This window comes from Oncorhynchus nerka, linkage group LG7, assembly GCF_034236695.1.
Source record: "Oncorhynchus nerka isolate Pitt River linkage group LG7, Oner_Uvic_2.0, whole genome shotgun sequence".
NCBI lineage: Eukaryota > Metazoa > Chordata > Actinopteri > Salmoniformes > Salmonidae > Oncorhynchus > Oncorhynchus nerka.
This window is the reverse complement of record NC_088402.1, coordinates 40328199-40352840: the sequence shown is the minus strand read 5'-3', so window position 1 is coordinate 40352840 and position 24642 is coordinate 40328199. Positions and strand designations below refer to the sequence as shown.

Sequence of the window (24642 nt, the reverse complement as noted above, 5' to 3'; positions counted from 1 at the left end):
GTACGGCTGTTTCAGACTCACAACCGGCTGTTCTGGAAGATTGCTTATGTGTGTATTTGCTAGAATCCTCCTTTCAGAAAGTTCTTTATTTTTTGATATACTGTATTTTGTCACCAGTTTGCAGGGCATGCATTAAACACATGTCAGTTTCTCGTAGGGTAAAGGGTGTGAATCTGCAGTCAAAACTGCAGATTAGATAGATACACATTAAATGCACAGTAACATTTGATTACTGTTGGGAGAACAGCCATGCATTTGTGGTTAGAAAATGATTTGTGTATTACTATTCAGTGTCCTCTAGATGGCCATATGAGGCCCTTTTATGAAGCATGATCAGGGACACGGAGGGGAATATTTTGTGTATGAGAAACATTGCAATATACATAAATGAAGTTATACATGCACATTGAAAGTATCCATCCTATAACAATTCACACCATATACACAAGTCAAGGAGTGATTAATCTGTGTGAATAATTTGTCCATATATTTTGAGTGTGTTTTTGCCTTATGTGTTTGCTCTTGAAAACCGCAGTATCGCCTCCATCTAGTGGTTTGTAGGTCTAATACATATTTTGAAATTGAAGTTAATAAATTGTGACAGGTTATTGTTTCATTTATGACAATATAAAATCAAATGCATTAGGAAATTTTAACCACTCAAATTTGGGATTATCAAGGCAGACAATCCATGTTGTTCATTTAATTCAAATCCCAACATTTCCCCTACTTTTTTGAAAGGCTCCATGTGAATAGTAATATAAATAATACAGAGCATTAATGTCTGTCATTTAAAACATGAATTGTGAGAGTTGTGATGTGGATTTGATGATGTGGTCTACTTTTCCTAAACACAGTTCCTCAGAAGCATGTTTTTAAATTCTGTAAAATAGCACAACAATCACACTGTTTTACTTCAGAAGTGTGACAGATTAAATGGGAAGTTATTACTATCAAGGCAAAATTGTATTTAACTTTCAAAGCAAATATTAACTAGAGGGGTAGTTAATATAGAGAAGTACCTTTCATAGATATATTTTAAGTGTTGATGCTCATTATTAGGCTATAATTAATGTATTAGTAGGGTCAAGTTTTAATAGCCTATTGTCATTATTGGAATAGTATAATAAGGAAATGATCAAGGAAAACTTTTACACTGTGCGGTGGTCACCAATTACTTTAACGCAAATTCCGTATGATCTCTGAATCTTGCTAAATGAAACACTAATCCGTTCAATCTCACTGGGCTCACTTGCCTGTTTTACTTCGCCTCTGTCTCACGCGGCCGTACCATGGGGAAATCTTTGGGCGGAGCCAATGACCTAGTTTTGTCCAATAGCGTTCTGCGAAGGGCAGAGACTAACCTAATTTGAACCAATCGCTGGTAGGCAGTATCCGCGCGTGCCAGGGCCATGTGCTCCCTTCGAGTGCAGGAATCGGTTTTAAGGTAGTAGGGAGATAGATAATTTTGTGTTGGCAAAAACACAGACTTTCACAATTTTTGGCGGATTAAATGCAAAAATATTGATAATGATGATTTTAATGATTTGTTGAATTTCGTTTCCGGATCCTTGAAATTACAGAGATTAGTCCACACCCCAAGTCGTCTACAAGGAATTTATTAGTAACATTTTTAAAATTAAATCAGAGGGTACTGGACATTGCAAAAGCAATTACATTCTTGTGTAGGTTTAGGATTGGTTGCAGTTGTGGAGTTTGTGTGTAACCTACAGGACCCGTGATCTTAATCAGATATGTGCATTGGTCCATTCATGTCGTGGTTACTAGTTTAGCTTTATGACTGACATTAAGGTCAACCACGTGTTCCATCCATTGGTTACATTAAAAGTTATGCAGAGGGCGAATTGTTCAAGTCGGTGTGGTTTGGTTACAGTAATCGACAACTCCCCCTGACTGGTTTGTTTAAGAAGGGGTGGTGCTCATTAATGTAGTTTTGGGCGTTTTCGGAGTTGTAGATCATGAATATTGATCAGCCTCTCCCCCAGCGCCAATCCCCTGTGAGCGCTGATGTCACGAGAGTGGCCCGTGTTCGTTCCAGCTGACTCTTGCGGTGCTCGGTTGCTTCCTTGCTCGTAGCCTACAGAAAGGCAGGGAAAGAAGGTAAACGACAAAAATAACGAGAGAGAAAGACCGAGGGAACGAGAACGACTAAGTAGGGAGAGGAAAAACGAGACCTCAACACCTATCCTACTCATGTTGGATATTATTTGACGACGACTTTTTTTTCCTCCTATCACCCCCCGCCCACACTTATTTTCTCTATTATTGGATTTCTAGGTACCGCTCCATAATCCATTTTACTCCATGGACAACCCTCAGGTTTGTTTGTTTTATTTTTGTCCAGGTCAAGAAGAAAATCAACTCGGTTTGATGCCTATTCTCAATTAAACGGACATCATCAAGCAAGGCATTTTGGCGAAATCTGAGCGCTGACGTGCAACTTTGTTTATCTCATAGATAGAGGCTGGGATAAGTGATTAACTCTTAAAGGGCACATTGCATTTGTTAAGGTTATTGAATAAAACACATTTTTACCATGAACATATTTTTGAGGACATCATTTTCACTTTTGATTTTCTCATGGAAAGTTGGAAGAGCAATAGCAATAGTTTATTGTTGATATAAAATTATATTTGTCATGTCGAATTGTACTATTCTCTAGCACTTTCTTAATGCATATTTAATGCTAACATTCGGTTTTCGAATGAGGTAAATAACAGTCGGTCTAGCAGTGTGTATTCAGCTGTCCACCTTTTTAATCGTCACGTCACTGTTGTGAACCCGCTGACAGCCAGTCAATCGTTTTGTGGATTAATCGGATAAATTCAGCGCTCATTCCACCGTGGGAATCAACGACCATCCCAATCATGTCTAGGCCGCTCACACAGCTCCTACCGCCTGACCTCCCGGCTGGAGCGAGCCCACAGTTCAGTACGGGTAACCTTGCGGGCAGTGTCCCGAACGGCGGACACTTGAACTCCATGGCCAGCCTCAAGACTCTCCTACAGCTGCCCATCAAGGTTGACCAGCGAGCGAAAGACTGCTGTGTAATGAAAGGTGAGGTTTGTGTGGTGAGGGCAGGAAGGAAGGGGACAGTATATGCATAACAAATATTAAAATAAGTACACACACACACACAGAGTGGCCTGCAAACTTTGTTTTCATTTCGTTGGCTTTGGTTTCATGTTTATAAATATAAAGTATTCTCTTTAACTTGTATAAAGCATTCATTAACTTGTATTATGCATGACTTATTATGGCACTAGGTTCACATTTTTGTTGTCAGCAACAACACATACACAGCATAGAACATTAGTGTGTTTATCCTTCATTAAGGACATATCTCATGATATTGATGTACACTGAGTGTACAAAACATTAGGAACATATTTTAGTTTCAGCCCCTTTTGGGGGCATGGACTCTACAAGGTGTCCAAAGCGTTCTATAAGGATGCCGGCCTATGTTGACTCCAATGCTTCCCATAGTTGGCTTGATGTCCTTTGGGTGATTGACCATTCTGGATACACACAGGAAACTTTTGAAATGGAAAAACCCAACAGAGTTGCAGTTCTTGACACGCTCAAACCGGTGCACCTGTCACCTACTACCATACCCCGTTCAAAGGTCTTTAATCTTTTGTCTTGCCCATTCACCCTCTGAATGGCACACATACACAATCAATGTCTCAAGGCTTAAAGGCCCTTCATCTATTGTATGGGGCGGGGCGCAGGTAGCCTAGTGGTAAGAGCGTTGGACCAGTAACCAAAAGGTTGCTAGATCGAATCCCAGAGCTGCCCCTGAACAAGGAAGTTGCCCCTGAACAAGGAAGTTAACCCACTAGGGTTAGGCCGTCATTGTAAATAAGAATTTGTTCTTAACTTAAGTTAAATAAAAGGTTAAATAATAAATCAAATCTATACTGATTGAAGTGGATTTATCAAGGGATCATAGCTTTCACCTGGATTCACCTGGTCGGTGGAAAGAGCAGGTATTCCAAATGTTTTGTATGCTCAGTGTACACCGAGCTCTCAATCCAACAAACACAGACATTGTAAATACTCAAATATTAACTAAGGGTGGGGGCAGGGAAGGTTGTTAAATGTAATGTAAAAAAAATAGATGTACCCAAAAGTAGTTATTTATCATGAAGGCCATAAGCAATATCTAGTCATTACCGCTAGAAATATTAAAATCTCACCTTTCTGGCAAGTAGTTATAAAATCCTGAGGTGTTCACAGTTTGCAATATGATGAAAATATGAAAAATCATGTATGATTTATTTCCTATTCAACAAAAGTTGAGGTAAGGGTTTGAAATAATTCAAATGCATTCTAAATATAGTAACAAATTATGACTTATTTAATATTTTGTATATTGCTGTAAAATAAAAATGATCATACTTCGTGACAGAACAAAATTGGCACCATTTCATATAACTGATGACGGAAAAGATGCCATTCAAACGCCTGCTAACTTGTTACAACTTCAACCTTAAGCACAAAATGATTTAGTTGCTCTGTGACCAAGAGAAAGTGGTCTTGTTTATATTGTTCTAAATTATTGTGTATTTTTTTTCATGTTGAGAGCTCTAAGTCCATCCGAGAACATCACAGTGAGATATATATATTTTTCTGCAATCACCTGTTTCATATGCTGTAAGTGGAGCTGCAAGCTTCACAGCCAGAGGAAATCGATCCTTTGTTTAGATAGGGAGCGACACATTTGTCCTGCCTATGCAAATATGGCGTCAGATTTCACATACTGCATATCAGATGAGAGCAGCACGTGAAGCAGGACAACCAGAACTTTGAGTCAAATCAAACTTTATTGGTCACGTGCGCCAAATACAACCGGTGCAGACTTAACAGTGAAATGCTTAAATTTAAAGACATTCCCAACAGTGCAGAGTTAAAAAAAAAAAGACATATTTGCTAAATAAAAAAGGAAATAGTAACACAATTAAAACAATAACGATGCTATATACAAGGAGTACCAGTACTGAGTCAATGTGCAGTAGTACGAGGTAATTGAAGTAAAATAGTATGTACAAGTAGGTAGGAGGAAAAGTGACTAGTCAATCAGGATATAGAATAAACAGAGTAGAAGCAGCGTGTGTGTGTGGCGTCAATATGCATGTGTGAGTGTATGTAATGTGTGTGTGAGTGCAAAACAACTGAGAAATAAATAATAGAGGGCTTGAATGTAAATTGTCTGGATAGCCGTTTGATTAACTGTTCAGACGTCTTGTGGCTTGAGGGTAGAAGCTGTCCAGGAGCCTTTTGATCAGAGACTTGGTGCTCCAATACCGCTTGCCGTGCTGTAGCAAAGAGAAGAGTCTGACTTGGGTGGATGGAGTTTTTGACCATTTCTAGGGCCTTCCTCTGACACTGCCTGCATAGCCGTGGGAAGTAGTTGGGGTGGGGCTGGACTAATCTTTTTTGCCTGTGCTGGCACTGCAGATGGCTATATTGGTCTAATAATACAGGACTATTAAATGCCCAGTGCACTACTTTTCTGAAAAATTATTTATTTCAAATATAATTTAGATTTTTCAGGGGGGGGTTGCAGCAACCCCCTAATTCCCGCGGCTATGACCGCCTGCTATAGAGGTCCTGGATGGTAGGGAGTTCGGCCCCAGTGATGTACTGGGCCATATGCACTACTCTCTGTAGCGCCGTGTGGTCGGATGCCGAGCAGTTGCCTTACCAAGCGGTGATGCAGGCAGTCAAGATGCCCTCAATGGTGCAGCTGTAGAAGGTTTTGAGGATCTGAGGGCCCATGACAAATCTTTTCAGACTCCTGCCTCCTGAGGGGGAAGAGGCATTGTCGTGCCCTCTTCACAACTGTGTTGGTGTGTTTGGACCATGATAGGTTCTTAGTGATGTGGACACTGAGGGACTTGTAGCTCTCGAACCCGCTCTACTACAGCCCCGTCGGCAGACTTAATGATGGTGTTGGAGACTTGTACGGCCACGCAGTCGTGGGTTATCACGCAGGGGGGTCAGCGTGGCAGATGTGTTGTTGCCTACCCTCACCACCTTGGGGGCAGCCCGTCAGGAAGTCCAGGATCCAGTTGCAGAGGGAGGGTTCAGTCCCAGGATCCTTAGCTTAGTGATGATCTTGAAGGTCACTATGGTGTTGAACACTGAGCTGTAGTCAATGAACAGCATTCTTCCTTTTGTTCAGGTGGGATCGAGCAGTATGAAGTGCAATAGAGATTGTGTCATCTGTGGATCTGTTTGGGGTGGTATGCAAATTGGACTGGGTCCAGGGTTTCTGAGATGATGGTGTTGATGCGAGCCATGCCCAGTCTTTCAAAGCATTTCATGGCTATGATGTGAGTGTTACGGGGCGGTAGTCATTTAGACAGGTTACCTTAGTGTTCTTAGGCACAGTGACTATGTTGGTTTGCTTGAAGTATGTAGGTATTACAGACTCAGTGTGATGAGGGACAGGTTGAAAATGTCAGTGAGGACACTTGTCAGCTGGTTAGCGCATGTTCTGAGTACGCGTCCTGGTAATCTGTCTGTCCCTTGTGAATGTTAACCTGTTTAAAGGTCTTATCACATCGGCTATGGAGAGTGTGATCATACAGTCGTCCGGAAAACAACTGGTGCTCTCACGCATGGTTCAGTGTTGCTTTCCTCAAAACAAGAATAGAAGGCATTTAGCTCGTCTGGTAGGCTCATGTCACTGGGCAGCTCTCGGCTGGGTTTCCCTTTTGTAATCCATTAAGACACATCCGATGAGCATCAGAGCCGGTGCTGTAGGATTTGATCTTAGTCCTGTATTGACATTTTGCATGTTTGATGGTTCGTCGGCAGGCATAGCGGGATTTCTTATAAGTGTACTGATTAGTGTCCTGCTCCTTGAAAGCGGCAGCTCTAGCCTTTAGCTCAGTGCGGATGTTTCCTGTAACCCATGGCATCTGGTTGGGAAATGTACGTATGACCACTATGGGCACAACGTCATTGATACACTTATTAAGGAAGCCGGTGACTAATGTGGTAAACTCCTCAATGCCATTGGAAGAGTCCCAGAACATATTCCAGTCTGTGCAGCCGAAACAGTTCTGTAGCTAGTCCCCTAAAATAAGGAACTTAACGTTTAGGTTAAAGGGATGTCACAACCTTAGTCAGCTGCTGTCTGTACACAAACAACAATCACATTGACTAACAGCCTCCCCCTGGTGGCTATAGAGTTGAACAGCAGCCCTCCACAATTTCCATGGATATCTTTGTGTAAGAGGTGACGCTGACCAAGACTGACAGCTCCTCCAATGGACTCGGGGCACAAAGGACCTACCAGCATCAAGTTCACCATTAGAGCATGCATAGTCGGGGTGCATCACTTAATGTTAAGGGATGGAGAAGGGCTTTATTACATGAGATGGAGTCTTGAGTGTTTTTTGCGTCCAACATATTTGCTTGCCTGTGGCTTCGATGCATGATGCATTTCCCTTTGAACAGAAACAGTATATTTCTCTCCCTGGTCGGCTTGCTTGCTTTGTTCGACACCCTCATATACACCCACTCGCTGTGCGTATCGCTCCTCTCCTACCTCTTCTGTCCGCCTCTCCATCCTCTAGCACATTTACCAAATCCCCCTCATTCACTCCTCTTGCACTTGTCACATCTCCCTCAATCCCCCTTCACTTCTATCTCTTTCCTCATCCCACTTCTTTTCTTTGCATTGCATATCTCTCTCTGCCTATCCTTTTCTCTCCTCTCTTCCATCACTCCTCCTATTTCCACTCCCTCTTCTTTCTCTTCCTTCTCACCCTCTTTATTCTCATCTCCTATGTTTCCCCTCATCCACCAATATCGCTCTGTCATCCATCTCTCCTCCTATTTGAATCTCTTTAGTCTCCTCTTCCCTTTCCTCTTCCTAATCACCACATCTCCTCTTATATTCATTCCTTCTTTTTCTGTCTCCATCCTCTCCTCCCTAATTACTCCTCTGTTCCATCTCGCCTCTCTCCTGTCTATTTATGATTTTTGAATTGCTTTTCTCTCCTCTCTCCTCCCTTTCACCCCTCTCACTCCTCTCATGTCTCCTCTCTTCTCTACCATCTCTCCTGTCTTTGCTTTTCTCTCCTCTCTCCTCCCTTTCACCCCTCTCACTCCTCTCATGTCTCCTCTCTTCTCTACCATCTCTCCTGTCTGTCTGGCTTATTTTGCATTCCCTTTTTTTCTCCTCTCTCTTCCCTCTGCATGTCTCTCTCCTCTCTATCTCACTTCCAAAACTGTGTGTGGGCGTGTGTGTGTGCTGACAATAATGCGCTGTGCTGGCCAGTACAGCCCTGGTGTGATCATCACACTATGAATCAGCCCTGTCACCCTTTTCCCTACCTCTTCAACCCTCTATCTGATCTCCTCTGCCTAGCTCTTAGCAGTGTCACACTGATAGTCATCCCCCATTTTGGAGCCCCCTCTCCTTGCTCATTAATGTGATGGCTCTCGCCTCCCCTTATTACCCTCGCTAAGCTGCCAATTCAAGGGAGTGAGGGCTGAGACACGAGACGATGCCACCTCCGCTAATAATGTTAGCGTATCATCTCACTCCCTCATTATGCTAGCTTAGCATCTCACTTCCTCTTCATGATGTCAGAGTAGCATTTCAGTTCACCTTCATGATATTAGCATAGCATCTCACACCCTTACTCAAATTTGTCAGCCAGCCTGTGTGTGGATGGGAAGACTGCTGGCACTGTTGCTGAATCAGCCATGTAATGGCGGTTGGTTGCATGCAGAGCTGTTGAAGGCACAATGGCTCCCAGGCAGATTATGTGATGATAAGCGACAGCAGTGATGAACACTGAACAGGCTGGATTTTTGCACTCAATGACCCTCTCTCGCTCTCTCCCCTTTTCCTCCAATTGTTCTTTCATTTATTCTCTCTCCATCTCGCTCGCTCTCCTTCTCCATCTCCTTTCTATCTCTTTCTCCCCATCTCCCACTAACAGATAAAGACAAACCCCAGGACTCAGACGAGGAATCCATGAGTGGAGGTCCAGGTGGCCGGCCTTCCCAGTCGGCCTTCCTGGGGCCCCATCTGTGGGAGCGCACGCTGCCCTGCAGCGACGGGGGCCTCTTCCAGCTTCAGTACATGGACCTGGAGGAGTTCCTGACTGAGAACGGCATGGCCATGCACAACAAAGGTGGCAACGGCTCCAGCGCCAGCGCCCAGGTGCCCTCGCAGAGTTCCCTGCAGTCGGCCGTGCCCAACCAGAGCTCCCAGTGCCCGCCGTCATCCCCTCCGCCATGTTCTTCTTCATCGTCCTCCATGTCCTCCTCATCTTCCTCCTCCTCGCTGCTGGGCCTGGACAATGTGCCGCTGCCACCAAACGGACTGCCAGGCATGATGGGAGGGCCCGAGTGCCTACATGGTTAGTAGTAGAGCTCTGCTACCTGAGCCGAGCCCGACGGGCCCCAACGTTATACATCGGGTTAAGGCCTGTTTTTTTTTTCATCAATAACTAACGTACGAGTAGGGCTCAGGTATCGCTAAATTAATCACTAATGTTTTGAAGCTGAGCCATTTGCTCGTGTTCTGCTGCGCAGTACAGTCATATCTGACTAAGATCTTAACATGGTGTCAGAAGTCCTGAAACCTAGGCAAATACAGTGGGGCAAAAAAGTATTTAGTCTGCCACCAATTCTGCAAGTTCTCCCACTTAAAAAGATGAGAGAGGCCTGTAAATTTTAATCATAGGTACACTTCAACTATGTCAGACAAAAAAAATCCAGAAAATCACATTGTAGGATTTTTAATGAATTTATTTGCAAATTATGGTGGAAAATAAGTATTTGGTCAATAACAAAAGTTTATCTCAATACTTTGTTATATACCCTTTGTTGGCAATGACAGAGGTCAAACGTTTTCTGTAAATTTTCACAAGGTTTTCACACACTGTTGCTGGTATTTTGGCCCATTACTCCAAGCATGTCTCCTCTAGAGCAGTGATGTTTTGGGGCTGTTGCTGGGCAACACGGACTTTCAACTCCCTCCAAAGATTTTCCATGGGATTGAGATCTGGAGACTGGCTTGGCCACTCCAGGACCTTGAAATGCTTCTTACGAAGCCACTCCTTCGTTGCCCGGGCGGTGTGTTTGGGATCATTGTCATGCTGAAAGACCCAGCCACGTTTCATCTTCAATGCCCTTGCTGATGGAAGGAGGTTTTCACTCAAAATCTCACGATACATGGCCCCATTCATTCTTTCCTTTACACGGATCAGTTGTCCTGGTCCCTTTGCAGAAAAACAGCCCCAAAGCATGATGTATCCACCACCATGCTTCACAGTAGGTATGGTGTTATTTGGATGCAACTCAGCATTCTTTGTCCTCCAAACAGGACGAGTTAAGTTTTTACCAAAAAGTTATATTTTGGTTTCATGTGACCATATGACATTCTCCCAATCTTCTTCTGGATCAGCCAAATGCTCTCTAGCAAACTTCAGACGGGCCTGGACATGTACTGGCTTAAGCAGGGGGACACGTCTGGCACTGCAGGATTTGAGTCCCTGGCGGCGTAGTGTGTTACTGATGGTAGGCTTTGTTACTTTGGTCCCAGCTCTCTGCAGGTCATTCACTAGGTCCCCCCGTGTGGTTTTGGGATTTTTGCTCACCGTTCTTGTCATCATTTTGACCCCACGGGGTGAGATCTTGCGTGGAGCCCCAGATCGAGGGAGATTATCAGTGGTCTTGTATGTCTTCCATTTCCTAATAATTGCTCCCACAGTTGATTTCTTCAAACCAAGCTGCTTACCTATTGCAGATTCAGTCTTCCCAGCCTGGTGCAGGTCTACAATTGTGTTTCTGCTGTCCTTTGACAGCTCTTTGGTCTTGGCCATAGTGGAGTTTGGAGTGTGACTGTTTGAGGTTGTGGATAAGTGTCTTTTATACTGATAACAAGTTCAAACAGGTGCCATTAATACAGGTAACGAGTGGAGGACAGAGGAGCCTCGTAAAGAAGTTACAGGTCTGTGAGAGCCAGAAATCTTGCTTGTTTGTAGGTGACCAAATACTTATTTTCCACCATAATTTGCAAATAAATTCATTAAAAATCCTACAATGTGATTTTCTGGATTTTTTTTTTCTAATTTTGTCTGTCATAGTTGAAGTGTAGCTATGATGAAAATTACAGGCCTCATCTTTTTAAGTGTGAGAACTTGCACAATTGGTGGCTGACTAAATACGTTTTTGCCCTGTGTGTGTGTATATATATATATTTGTACTTTTACCCCTTTTACTCCCCAATTTCATGATATCCAAAAAATATATATTTGTACTTTAACCCATTTACTCCCCAATTTCATGATATCCAATTGGTAGTTAGTCTTGTCCCATTGCCGCAACTCCCCTATGGAGGTGAAGATCGAGAGCCATTCTCCCCGACCAGGGGACTGTTTCTGTTCAAAACTACCCTGCCAAGCTGTACTGCTTCTTGACACACTGCTTCCTTAACCCGGAAGCCAGCCGTATCAATGTGTCCGAGGAAACACCGTCCAGATGGCGACCAAGGTCAGCCTGCAGGCGCCTGGCCCGCCACAAGGAGTCGCTAGAGTCCAATGGGACAAGGAAATCCCGGACGGCCTAACCCAGATTGTGCGCCGCCTCATGGGTCTCCTGACCACAGCCGGCTGTAACACAGCCTGGGATCGAACCCGGGTCTGTAGTGACGCCTCAAGCACTGTGATGCGGTGCCATTGACACGCAGGAGGCCCAGGTTCCATTTCTGTGCCTTGTGCCGGTTCCAACCCCCGGTGTGTAGGTGAGGGATTATTTTTCACCATATGTTTGCGTGTTTTGCGTTGGTGTGTGTCTGAGCAATGTCACAAGGTCGACAATGTCACAAGATGACTGAAACTGTCATTGCAGTAGTTGCACCTTCCTCAACATGCCCCACGTCGGCATTGGTCGGCGGGGGAAAACACGGCAGTTTGTGAAGCTCCAAGGCAAAAACGAATATTTAGGAGGGCCAATGGAACTGCTTTATGTTTTATTCCAAAGTTCAAACGCTTCACTGTGCATTGATAAATCCCAAAATCCCCCGTCTAGTGCGGAATTGGTGGCTTGATGCTAGCAGAAGATGATCAAGGGACAGGGGACAAAAACAAGCAGAAGCTATATACAAAGGGTAAAAAGACAGGGTATAGTCTCAAACAACTTGTCCAGTAGACGATTCAGGGTCCTTTGTTTTGGCACCTGGTTTTATCGTAATTAACCTCTTAAACTCTGACACCCTCTGGTGGCATTTTCTAATAAACGCATAATATTGTATACTACCACCATAAAGTGCATTTGGTTTTCAAAACTACAAGCACATGCTTTACAATGTCCATCAGGGTGTACCCTTTTCCATGACTAGACCTACTTTGCATACTCTTATGACATCGCCAGCAGTAAGATTTGAGTTTGATTTCCAAAAAGACAAGGACTGTAGCTTTCAAATGACGTGTCCCTTTCTATTTTTCTGACAAAACGATCACACCGGACCGAAACAGATCTGCTAAATCCCTTCTACACAAACAGACTAACTTTACGAAGAACAAAATATATAGATGAGTTACAGACCAGGGAATACAGTCAAGAGTGCTTAGAGAAATGATCCAATTCCGGATCAATCGTAGAAATGTTTAGCACAATACATCATTTGAATGACCCGTGGAGAGGAAAGGGTTAAAGAAAGACACTGCAATACAGTAAAAAACGAGAGAGCCCAGTTGAGTGTTCTCCTTGCATGTTTTAAAACCTCTCACTCTGTCTCTCCCTCCCCCTTACTCCCTCTCTCACACGCTTGGGCCATGTGCAGGCGTTGTGTCACGTGCCGATGCAGAGAGCAATGGCGCGAGAGAGCAAGGGGAGGGGTTGGAGGGAGCGAGGCATAAAGAGGGAGTAAAGTAGAGAGAGAGAGAGAGAGAGAGGGAGAGAGAGCATAATATTGCATAAGAGTAGCCTTCTATAAAGAAGCCGAGATATTGACGTTGCAGAGATATCCCCACCATGTCGCCATACCATTTTTACACACTGAACAACATTGTGACATAACATTTGAGAATGACATGTTGTTGACATAAGGACTGAGGGAAAGACTGCTATGAAATGAAAGGTGAGGTTTATTGTTTGTGTGGTAGTGGTAGTGGTGGTGGTGGTGGGGGGCTGCTTTAGAAAGCTGTGCGCTCTCTGTGTTATTTTCTGAAGGAGGGAGGAAGAACGTGAGGCAGAGTGGTTTGTCCTTTGGATACTTACGAAGGAAGGATCTTGTGTATATTTTAAATTGAAGATAGAGGGAGTATGGGGGGTGGGGTAGGTGTTGGAGGGGTATTGTAGGGAACTGTCTTTGTGGTGGCTATGTAGTGAGAGGACGGGGGAGCGCATTTTATGTAACACTTCCTAAAGCACATTCCATTTCAGCATTTCTATTTCCTCAAGTGTTTTCTAAAAACAAATCGCAATCAAACAATAGTTGCCAACAACCCTGATCAGAATTGTTACCTGGATGTACTTGTATTGCTATTAAGTATACAAAAGAAATATATTATAGGTGTATTTTACAACTTGATGATTGTTCCTCACCGTGAACGTAATCTATGGCCCAGCAGATACTGTTTCATTAAACAGCCACTAAAAACTTCAGCTAACTTTAACTACCACAAGCTAACAATCAATGGAAGTGATGTGAGCGTGTATTTATTTATTTTTAATCACATTTTAAGTAGCATCAAACCAAATATGGAGTTGATGGTTAGCTGAATTTTGTAGTGGCTGTTTAAAGAAAAACGAATCAATGGTTCAGTTATCTTGGCCCATAGATTACTTTCAGGGTGAGCAACCATCTAACATCAAGCTGTAAAATAGTGAACTACTCCTTTGAAGATCAAGCATATTTTACTGAGTGAGGGTAAACTAGAATGACCTTGACCAAAGGTAAAAGATGGCAAGGGGCATAAGAAAGCTTAGAGCTGCATGTAGAAGGTTGTTTACCCAGCAACACTGTTTTTGGATCGGTTTCAACCTTTTGCCCAAAATGGTTGTTATTAAGATTGGGCTTTGGTGCCATCTTATCCTGGATCAGCCAGCTGCCAACTCAACTCCAAAACTGACGGAGTGTTGTGGCCTCTGCTTCCACCTGGCGGCTGACCGGTAACACTGCAACCTCCGTGCAGCAACCTGTTTATAAACACGTCATATGTGATGATGCCTTTATACACAGAAATAACTCCTCCTCTATACCTTATTGTTGGCATGCTTGAGGCTTTGACCTTTCACCCTGGCCATGGTGAGAAGTATGTGATCAACCACAAGTTTGTGTTTGTTGGCCTCTCTCCATATAGGTGGCCAAGTTGGGCCTCCTGACCTCTCGCCCTCCTCCACCACCACCTCTCCCTGTCCCCCCGGGCCGCCAGGGGGCCCGCCGGTCACCAGTGGCACTGCTGACGTCATGGTGAACTTTGACCCGGACCCGGCGGACGTGGCGCTGTCCAGCGTGCCGGGCCAGGAAGCCTTCGACCCCCGAAGGCACCGCTTCTCGGACGAGGAGCTCAAGCCACAGCCCATGATCAAGAAGGCCCGCAAGATGCTGGTGCCAGACGAGCAGAAGGTGCTACATTTCTTACAGTTCTTGTCTTTAAATGTAGTTTGCACATAAGAAGCGTAATGGTAGAGTTGACTAAATGTCATCCTAAAAAGCAGGTCAACTTCCTGCTTAAGTGAATGACAATGTGGGCATTCCTCAATGGATGTCACACATTGGGAAGGGGGTAGGAGGTCCTCCCCGCTGCGTGTGATGTCATATTGCTGAGTCTACCTTTTAATGCACGTGCAGGTTTTTTTGAGGTGCATGCGTTCATCTTTCTGGCTCATTGTAGAGCAGAAGAAGTAGTTATACATTCCTGATGGAACTGGCATGTAGATGTGCATGTAACACCATGGTAAGAAGGTAGGAAACTGTCATATTGCTGTCTGTAGAGTAGCTAATTGTGATGGAATTATTAGTAAGGCTCTGTACTTTTTTTTCAGTCATTTCAACACAAACGTTTATACAAATCTTTATATACATGCTTCAAGTGTGCAAATACAATGCTCAGTTGTGACCCCTCTCCCCCTGCCCCCCTCGCCATCACAAAACTGAGCCTTCTTGCCCCTCTCCTTCCTCTCCCCCCCTCCCACAACACGCCTCTACTTTGTGGTGACTCCTGCAGGACGACAAGTACTGGAGCCGGCGCTACAAGAACAACGAGGCGGCCAAGCGCTCACGTGACGCCCGGCGCCTCAAGGAGAACCAGATCACGGTGCGCGCCGCCTTCCTGGAGCGAGAGAACGCTGCTCTCAGACAGGAAGTGGCCGACATGCGCAAGGAACTGGGCCGCTGCCGCAACATTCTCAACAAGTTTGAGAGTCGACACGGAGACTTGTGAGGAGGAGGAAGAGGAGGGAGGCGGTGGAGGAGAGAGGGGTATAAAGGCAACATTGGCAGCCCTTTATTTGAGGGGGTGCGCGTACGGCCTACATAGACTTGGCGTAAGCATAGTATGACACCTTGAGTAAGCGTCCATGTTGCGAGTAGCCTGCAGTGTTGCAGTGAGTGCAGCCTCCATTTAGTGATTCTGTGCTATGCTGGTTTCACTTCCCGTGTCTCTTTGACGGGTATTGTCACTTGGGCGTCGCGACGTCATTCAGTGTTTTATATCAGGTGCATTGCAGTGTTTTTCTGGGTAATGCGCAGGGCCATACGTGCACCCGTTCAAATGAGGTGTTCAAATCATACAGATCACAAGACAACTAATGTTTTTAAGCTATAGACAAGGAGACAAGCCAGGGGAAGACAGGTGTGTACTTTATTTCTATGACAAAACATGTATATTTTTGAACTGTACTGGGCAGGGAGGGAGACGTGGGCAAACGAGAAAACAGAGGATGAGCTACAGTATAACTAGAAGAGGAAGATTAGGAGAGGTGGTTCAGGACAGAAGAAAGCAAAGAGATTTCAACATAACTGTATATTTTTATATTTGCAAAGATGGACAGTTCAGAGGGGATTTCGGAAGTAATATTTTGTATATTTTATATATGGGTGAGTTTAGTATAGAGATGGGGGCTATTGGTAAATGGATTGGTAAATGATATATTTTGAACTCGTTAAGATAGAGGGGTCAGAGGTCGTAATTGAGAATGTATAATGGTTGTATCCAGGGATAACATGACGGCAAGAGAGGAGAATTATCTTAGTAAATGTTTGTGGACATAGACAGATCGAAGACATTGTATAGTTTTAATTTTGTTCTGTTAGGTTCGTTGAAGCACTTAAAAGGGAATTCTCAAAAATGTTCACTTCATGTTCATCATCGCCAGTACCATTAACATGTGGAAATGGGGCATTGATGTTTTGTAGTAAAAAAAGACAAGTGTTTCCAATGAGTTCATCAATCAATTAGTAGGCAATGCCTACTCGTAATTGGTTAAAATCACATGATGCACACCGATGATGTCATTGGAAACACTTTTCACATATGTTGATGTTGGGGTGGTTCTGGAGATGATTGAAAATTGAAAAAATGACAAGTTTACTTTTTAAAGGGCAATTCTTCCTCTTTTCAACCGCATTATCGTCATCTCCACCATCAAACCAGTGTTTACATATGTGAGAACATCACGTTCCAATTGTCTGTGCTTAAAAAGATACGAAGTAAGGTCTCCCAAAAAATGCTTCTCTTATGACATCACCTGCAACAAGTTTTTAGCCCAAGGGAGAGTATTTTCTAGCTCCCCGCGTGCCCGCGAATCTCAGTGTTTGAAAATCACAGTTTTTAAAATGTTGAAACTTTTGATGTCATTGGGGAGAACTTTTTAACTTGATTTTTTTTCTACAAAACCTAGAAATGCACCTTTTTCACATACACTACACAGCCAAATATTTCAGCCAAACCCGTTGCTGACTGGTTTATAAAATCTTGCACACAGCCATGCAATCTCCATAGGATAACATTGGCAGTAAAATGGCCCGTACTGAAGAGCTCAGTGACTTTAAACATGGCACCGTCATAGGATGCCACCTTTCCAACAAGTCAGTTAAACAAATTTCTGCCCTGCTAGAGCTCCCCCGGTCAACTGCAACGGCTGTTATTGTGAAGTGGAAACATCTAGAAGCAACAACAGCTCAGCCGCGAAGTGGTAGGCCACACTAGCTCACAGAACTGGACCACCGAGTGCTGTCCTCGGTTGCAATACTCACTCCCGAGTTCCAAACTGCCTCTGGAAGCAATGTCAGCACAATAACTGTTATTCGGGAGCTTCATGAAATGGGGGTTTCCATGGCCAAGCAGCCTCACACAAGCCTAAGATCACCATGCGCAATGCCAAGCGTCAGCTGGAGTGGTGTAAAGCTCACCACAATTGGACTCTGGAGCAATGGAAACGCGTTCTCTGGAGTGATGAATCATGCATCACCATTAGTCCATTGGACGAATCTGGGTTTGGTGGATGCCAGGAGAAAGCTAACTGCCCCAATGCATAGTGCCAACTGTAAAGTTTGGTGGTGGAGAAGGAATAATGGTTTGGGGTTGTTTTTCATGGTTCGGGCTAGGTCCCTTACTTCCAGTGAAGGGAAACTTAACGCTATAGCATACAATGACATTCTAGACAATTCTGTGCTTCCGAATTTGTGGCAACAGTTTGGGGAAGAACGTGACTGGCCTGCACAGAGCCCTGACCTCAACCCCATTGAACACCTTTGGGATGAATTGGAACGCCGACTGTGAGCCAGGCCTAATCGCCCCAACATCAGTGCCTGACCTCACTAATGCTCTGGTGACTGAATAGAAGCAACATCTAGTGGGCAGCCTTCCCAGAAGAGTGGAGGCTGTTATCGCAGGAGGGACCACTCCATATTAATGGCCATGATTTTGGAATGAGATGTTCGACGAGCAGGTGTCCACATACCCTTGGCCATGTTATCTATGTTGACACTGTTATTGTGTTGGAGATAACGACAGTGAATTTGAGAAGTGGTGGAGTTGCCCTTTAATTTGTTATCTTCTCTTTGATTCCTTTCTGGAATTAAATCGTTTTAATTGTGTGTCTGGCACTGAGAGAGAGAGTGAGAGAGAGAGAGAATAAATGGAAATGCTACAGTCCGTGATCAATCGCGAGGACAGCTGCAGCCACATAGATATTTCTGAATAAATATTGCTCAAATGTGTTGCCAGGTATTCATGTCGATGGGTGAATATGTTCGGCACATACGCACACCGCTAACAGACATGTCAAGCCACACAGTCAAATAAGCTGGACCAGTGACTACATATGCATTTTTACATGAAATGACATGCATGCACTCACACACACGCTCTCAAATTATCTCGCACACACACTTATTTGGCCCTGATATAGCAAGCTGGACCTTGAAACGCAGGGCCATGTATGATAGCACACAACACTTCATCACATTCTACAGCATCGCTCTCTCTCTCTCTCTCTCTCTTTCTTCTGATCCAATTTTGAATTGTGAAGCCGATTTAAACTGGTTTGGAATCGATGGCCCAGGTTAAGTTGGCCGGGTTTAGCATGAACCTGAGCATGCCGACCGTTAACACACCTCACGTTTAATTACAATTCTTATTATTATTCGTGCGGACTCTATATGGTGCTCATCCTGATCCTCCATCTGAACACACACACACCTCAACATAGTAACTGAACTACCAATACCTTTTATTTTCTTGGTTTGTTCTTTATTTTGCGTATCGTGTTGTAAGAGGAAATCGTATATGTAGATTGACACACAGAGGAGTATGTCTACACCTTTCCTGAACAACTTTACCCAGTGAAACAATACACCCTAATGTACCATACACATGTACAATTAAATACGAAAACTGATCTCTCACTAGATATGTGTGTGTATATGATATATGCTTGAACATGTGACTATAGATGTAATAATATACATGGCTTGAATATATAAATGTAGTATAAAATGATTGGAATCATTGTCAATTTCTCAGGTGTTCTGGGGGATAAAAAAAAAAAAAACTCTTACGCTAAATCTTGATTACTGAAGTTGTTCTTTCTTTTTACGGTTTGACCAGGATACATTTTGGAGCTGGCCCACTTTAGCAGTACATTTTGGTAAAATTAGATGGAATTGTACTGCGTACTACCAACTCACCTTGGTAGTGAGGTTGTAATTATACCAGTTCTGGATTTTAAGGTCTTTGTTGATTTCAGACATAGAATTCAATGTTCTTTTTTATTCTTCTCTCTATTACAGTTATTATTGCTAGTATTATCGTCGTTGTTGTCGTTGTTATTATCACTACTCTTGTTTCTTTTCCTTGCTACAACTTTTTAAGTGGGAATGCAGTTCTCATTTTTATCTCCCTTGTATTTTTCAAGACCATCTTTACTCTACTTTATTTTCCATGAGCCTGTTCACTATCGGCACCATCCACTGAGACTATCTCCAGGTGCACTGTGGGGGTTGTAGTCTTGTCCGTGTGTGTTGTAATGTAACAAAAGCGGAAACAACCACAAACTATGGACTTGAAGGAAGAAAAAAAAAAACCTGGAAGAATTTGAACTACATCTCCCAGCACAGGCTTTTAACACCACCCATCTTTTGATGGACGAAGAAGCAACTTTTTGATACCTGGGACTTGTTTGCAGAAGCTTATAAACTTTTAACAGCGGTATTTTTCTACATGTCTGTATACTGTATGATTACTACAACTTTTTGTGGGCATTTGTAGCCCATCCTCACAATGATGGTATGCTACTAAACGGCATTGCGGGTAATGTACACAGCCTATTTCCCCTTCCCCATGTGGATTATAAACTACTACATGTTGTGACTGTTATAAATAAACTACAAATCCCATGAGCACACCACTACCCTAATGCACCAGTAATGTCTACTGATCCTGCCTATATGGATGCTGGGGGATGTGGTCTGGCTTTTCCGAAATCACCAATAAAGATTCATCCTTACTCACTGAGAAAGCTTTTGTGGTGTCTTGTATGTTGTCAAAATTGTATATATTCTCTTTGTGTGAAACTACAGTGAATCGAACTCTCACAGCATCAGAAAGTACAACGAAGGCACTAAGGCCATTTAAGATGGTGCTACCCCCCCCCCCGAGACCATATTAGACATCATAAAATGGCGGCCCACTGCCACCTGTGACCAGTGGGCTGGTTCAGCTGTTCGTCAACATGGATTGCTTCAAGCAGTTCCCTCTCAACTCCGTCTGCCGTCTGTTCAGTCAGTAGTAGCAGCATGGCATCGCCCAGGTGTTAACTAACATGGGTTCAAATGATAGATCCACATGGACTCCCGGAGCGACTGTTTTCTGACCACAGTATCCATTTCACCATGGAAAGTTTGAAAAGTCTTTCAGGGCTGCACTTGATACAAATGTGTAACGCTCTGATTTCCCAGGTGAAGTAAATGATTGTACATTTGATATGATTGCAGTTCAATAGAGACTGTAGCACAGGCTGATTTCACGTTTGACCAAAAAGAACCCTCCACAAATCCTGGGTGTCATACATTACAATGTTTGTGTCTGCCTTTGGGCTAGAATAATAGTCTGGACGAAGCCATTGATTTTCGCCCTAAAAGAGGATACATTTAAAAAAAATCAAATAAAAAAAGTAATTGATCTCGAATCTAGCAGAGCGTGTGTTCTAGTGTTCGATGCAGGAAAACCCCAATCTGAGCCTACTCGATAGGAGCAGGGCCAAAGGCAAGTTTTCACGCTCTTCACCAGAGCAGTGATTAAGTGGTGGACACACTGCAACGCCTTCAATTACCATGGCCTCACAGTGTCCTTGACAACACTGCCGGAGGACAAATGTGTTCCCTACCATTAGAGGTGGGAGACCACGCTGGTTATGTCCCATATGGTACCCTGTTCCTTCTTTAGTGCACTACTTTTAAACCAGGGCCCCTGGCCAAAAGTAGGGGACTATAAAGGGAATAGCGTGCCATTTAAGACGCAAGCCTGTGTTTTGACCACGGTATCAAGTCCTTGGCCTGCTACTTAATAAACCGCTACAGAGTGTTATTCTGTCGTCACTGAGGCAGGGATATGCTTAAGGAAGAACGGCGCTGAGTGAAAGAAATAGAGGGTAGAGAACAGGAAGATTACGTGAGGGAAATAATTGTCTTACTGCGATGATGAGTGTGTGTGTGACTAGGAAGACGGTCTAATCATTTACAAAGAGAGAATGCACGTGTGGACGTTGGTGTGCGTGTGCAAGAGTTTGGGCCTGAGAGAATTGAAGAGAGACATGGAGCGCGTGCTTGAGAGCGTGGCAGTGGGTAGTGTAATGTCTTTACATGTATGGATGTCCGTCTCTGTGCTCTTCAAAGCCTCCCTCAGCTCCCTACAGAACTGGGTGAGAGGTCCCGTTCATTATGGCTGTGTGATGTGCCATGCCTCAATGGAAAACAGACGTAAGGTCCCTCACTGTGGTGCCCCTCTCTTCTCTTCTCCAACCTCCACCACTCCCCCGCCTCTTTCTCGCTCGTTCTGTACCCCTATCTCCACCATTACTTCTTCTCTCCTCTCTCACTTTTTTCCCAATCCTCTCTCTCCTCTATTTTCGCCTCTCGTCAAACCTCCACAAGCAACGCCTTCTGTCTCTCACTTTCTCCCTCTCTCCCCGTCACTTTAACCCCTATCCTACTGGACACCCCCTGCCCCCCACTAACTCCTCACCCCCCTCTCTCTTTCACCCCCCCAGCTTTCATTAAGAACCATTTTGACAACCAGGGAAGATGGCTCCCCTCCTCCCCTAGCCTCCCCTTTTAGGACTTGTCCATCTCCCTGACAACCAACCTGTAACACTGTGCTATTGGGTGGGTGTGTGTGTGTTGGGCGGGTGGGGGGTCAAGCTGGGTAGCCTGTCACATCATAGCCCCGAGACTCAGCGACGCCGCACGAGAATGTCACTCCAAATGTCTCGTTGTGGCCTTGCACAGCGCAAGCAAACACCGCCCGCCACCTCCTCCACTGTAGCTGAGCGTGCCAGTGGCCCTATGAGCGATCGCCGTGGTGGTGTGGGAGGCCGGCATATCTGGCAGGTCTGGAAAAGCTGTCGCGATACCGAGTGAGCCAAATGTCACGGGCATGCTGATTACCGAATCAGCCCTGTAATTGTTCCGGGGTGGTATCGAGTTCCGTGCGGAATCAGATTCAAAGGCCGACCGGCCATTAATGAGCGACGGTTGTAGTTGGAGATGAAAATCCCACTGATGTATTCTGTGATGTGTGCCTGTTCAGGCCCGGCTGTAATGTAATGTAGGCAGTGTAAGTGATCACCAGTGTGGTGGATATATGTGGTGCGAGCCTGTCTGATGTGTAGGGCTTGTTGATATGTGGCTCCTGACATTTGTCGTGCATGTCGCCGAGCAGAGTTGACAGCAAGGTGTTTCGATAAGTCATGAGGGTTAGGATATAGAGGACACTGGTGAATGACCAAGGAACACGACGACGTGAAGGTCATACGCTGGTTATGACCTGTTATAACTCGTTTACTAACCATTTGGTGAACTGTTTGTATATCGTTGTGTCTCCCGTTTCCCTTTTAAGTATCAACATGATTAAATAGATCTAAGCTGCGGTATATTAAAAGGGCAACACACTCCATCCTTTCCGTGGCCTGCAGTTACAGCAAATGTCTCCCATTGCGATATCTGTGGAGATACAATTTTAATTTAATTAATTTATTTATTTTTACTGCGAACAACAGAGACGAAATAGGTCTTGATTGTGTTCTCAAGTTTGACTTGTCTGTACAGTTACATTTCAAGCTTAGGCACCTCATATCAATCCACCGGCTGGAACATATCAATGTAGCATTACTCTGTCGATCTATACAACAGAAAATAGTGGCCCAATAAAATTGATGCGCAACATGTCAATGTACATAACAGCGCTCTGTGTGACTAAAATCAATTGTCCTATTGCAGTCTCTCAATGGCATGGGTGGCAAATCAATGGGACAGCTTTAAATGGCGGGAGTAACTCTCTGTTTTTGTCCTGAAACACTGAATTGTCAAAAGAGGCCAAGTTCCCAGGAACTCCAGGAAATTGCCAGGTACTTCTGGTACGCTGTTGAATAGATGTGTCGCTAGCTGCAATTGTAATCTATATAACCACCCCTCCAGAGGCCTGCTGGGTCAGAGAAACTTTCAAATGCATTGTCCACAAGCAAACGGCATTCGTGGAGTTTTCGGTGAATGTGAATTACCTTTAAAAGTTAACTCCAGTGTGTTTGTCAACACTGTGCCTTTTGATTGAATCCCGGCAACAGGCAATTTGACTAAGTGGTGGAACCCAACTCTTTCTTAAAGGCATGTGCATTAGGTCCTGACTCTAATCTAGGTATAGACTGTCTGCACTGTATAAGCAGTCATAACACCTTGACCGTTACGTAGAGTATAGGCACGTGGAGATTTGACAGTTATTCATGACGGAAACATGGATCACCACAGACAACACCGCTACTCCTACTGCTCTCTCTTCGTCCGCCCACGTGCTCTCGCACACCCCGAGAGCTTCTGGTCAGCGGGGTGGTGGCACCGGGATCCTCATCTCTCCCAAGTGGTCATTCTCTCTTTCTCCCCTTACCCATCTGTCTATCGCCTCCTTTGAATTCCATGCTGTCACAGTTACCAGCCCTTTCAAGTTTAACATCCTTATCATTTATCGCCCTCCAGGTTCCCTCGGAGAGTTCATCAATGAGCTTGATGCCTTGATAAGCTCCTTTCCTGAGGACGGCTCACCTCTCACAGTTCTGGGCGACTTTAACCTCCCCACGTCTACCTTTGACTCATTCCTCTCTGCCTCCTTCTTTCCACTCCTCTCCACTTTTGACCTCACCCTCTCACCTTCCCCCCCTACTCACAAGGCAGGCAATACGCTCGACCTCATCTTTACTAGATGCTGTTCCTCCACTAACCTCATTGCAACTCCCCTCCAAGTCTCCGACCACTACCTTGTATCCTTTTCCCTCTCGCTCTCATCCAACACTTCCCACACTGCCCCTACTCGGATGGTATCGCGCCGTCCCAACCTTCGCTCTCTCCCCCGCTACTCTCTCCTCTTCCATCCTATCATCTCTTCCCTCTGCTCAAACCTTCTCCAACCTATCTCCTGATTCTGCCTCCTCAACCCTCCTCTCCTCCCTTTCTGCATCCTTTGACTCTCTATGTCCCCTATCCTCCAGGCCGGCTCGGTCCTCCCCTCCCGCTCCGTGGCTCGACGACTCATTGCGAGCTCACAGAACAGGGCTCCGGGCAGCCGAGCGGAAATGGAGGAAAACTCGCCTCCCTGCGGACCTGGCATCCTTTCACTCCCTCCTCTCTACATTTTCCTCCTCTGTCTCTGCTGCTAAAGCCACTTTCTACCACTCTAAATTCCAAGCATCTGCCTCTAACCCTAGGAAGCTCTTTGCCACCTTCTCCTCCCTCTTGAATCCTCCTCCCCCCCCCCCTCCTCCCTCTCTGCAGATGACTTCGTCAACCATTTTGAAAAGAAGGTCGACGACATCCGATCCTCGTTTGCTAAGTCAAACGACACCGCTGGTTCTGCTCACACTGCCCTACTGACC

At 44.6% G+C, this 24642-nt stretch overlaps 1 protein-coding gene across 1 annotated transcript; it reads left to right on the top strand.

Annotated features, from left to right (window-relative positions):
• The first annotated feature begins 1151 nt into the window (after positions 1-1151).
• Positions 1152-20022, top strand: LOC115131657 (hepatic leukemia factor-like). Its single transcript, XM_029663531.2, has 4 exons — positions 1152-3078; positions 8988-9410; positions 14361-14626; positions 15228-20022. Exons 1-4 carry the CDS (start codon positions 2889-2891, stop codon positions 15441-15443), a joined length of 1095 nt encoding a protein of 364 aa, XP_029519391.1. The 5' UTR covers positions 1152-2888; the 3' UTR covers positions 15444-20022.
• Positions 20023-24642: the final 4620 nt, after the last annotated feature.